General features: G+C 36.1%; 1 protein-coding gene across 1 annotated transcript in view; it reads right to left on the reverse strand.

Moving 5' to 3' along the window:
- The window catches only part of LOC104491984 (muscle-related coiled-coil protein-like), a gene marked incomplete at its 5' end in the record, with an annotated part of 3,257 nt that extends 2,566 nt beyond the window's left edge, over nucleotides 1-691 (reverse strand). Inside the window, one exon of the mRNA XM_010134481.1 lies at nucleotides 518-691. Coding sequence (XP_010132783.1) covers nucleotides 518-691 — 174 coding nt within the window. The remainder of the gene's footprint in view (nucleotides 1-517) is intronic.
- Between the last annotated feature and the right edge of the window lie 214 nt (nucleotides 692-905).

Below are 905 nucleotides of genomic sequence, written 5' to 3' on the forward strand. Positions count from 1 at the left end.
AGGAACAAAACTACAATGCTTTCCTAATAATCATCTTCATTAACATGTGCAAATTAACATTAATTATATAAAGACTGCTATATATAAACATAATCCCTTCTTTTCTGAAAATGAACTAAAACACAGCTGGGTAATAATTCCTCAAAGTTTGTAAATTATAGCCCACTCCTTCAGCTGAAATTGTAACAAAAATGTTCCCAGAATAACTATTCTGAAATTTCCGTACAAACAGAAATGAAGACAACATGGTGAATAGGGTATGCGGTTCAGATGAAGATTACTTTTCAAAAAGAAAGAAGGCACTATTTTCTCTGCAACATTTAAGCTGTTTTCCTTTGGAAGAATAAATTTTCCTGTACTTTTTGTCAATTGTTTGCAGATTTTTATTGTATTTAGCTTTATAGTCTATCAGCTGAAGAAGGAAGAGCTTTAATTTCACATACATCTGTTAGAATAAAGATTTACAAGGAATAACATGTGAGATGAAGGTCTTGTAGATGAGACACAGAAAGTAGACCTGCAAGTCCTGAGGAACATTTTTTATTCTGCCACAAACGCTGAGAACAATCATCTTTGACATATCTCGAATTTTCTTTTTCATTGGTCTCTGCACACATCTTGCAGAATCGAAGGTATCAAGGCTAACATTAAGGTGAGTTTCTAAACTCTCGGGGTTTCTGAGTGGTAGTTGCTACCAAAGTGAAAAGTATTAGTGAAACTGGCTAGCGCGTTAGGGAGGTTTCATAACAGAAATACAGTGATTTATGCTCTGTCGGAGAGCTTTCTCATCTGCTTCCTTTCTCTCTCCCCATTTCTTCTCATCACTAGGTACCAGTGGGGTAGAGAGGAGATCATCCTTCCTAAAGCAGGAACGGTAAGTTTTATCGCCCGGTGGGAAATAGATG

Source organism: Buceros rhinoceros, unplaced genomic scaffold (genome assembly GCF_000710305.1).
Source record: "Buceros rhinoceros silvestris isolate BGI_N320 unplaced genomic scaffold, ASM71030v1 scaffold3354, whole genome shotgun sequence".
NCBI lineage: Eukaryota > Metazoa > Chordata > Aves > Bucerotiformes > Bucerotidae > Buceros > Buceros rhinoceros.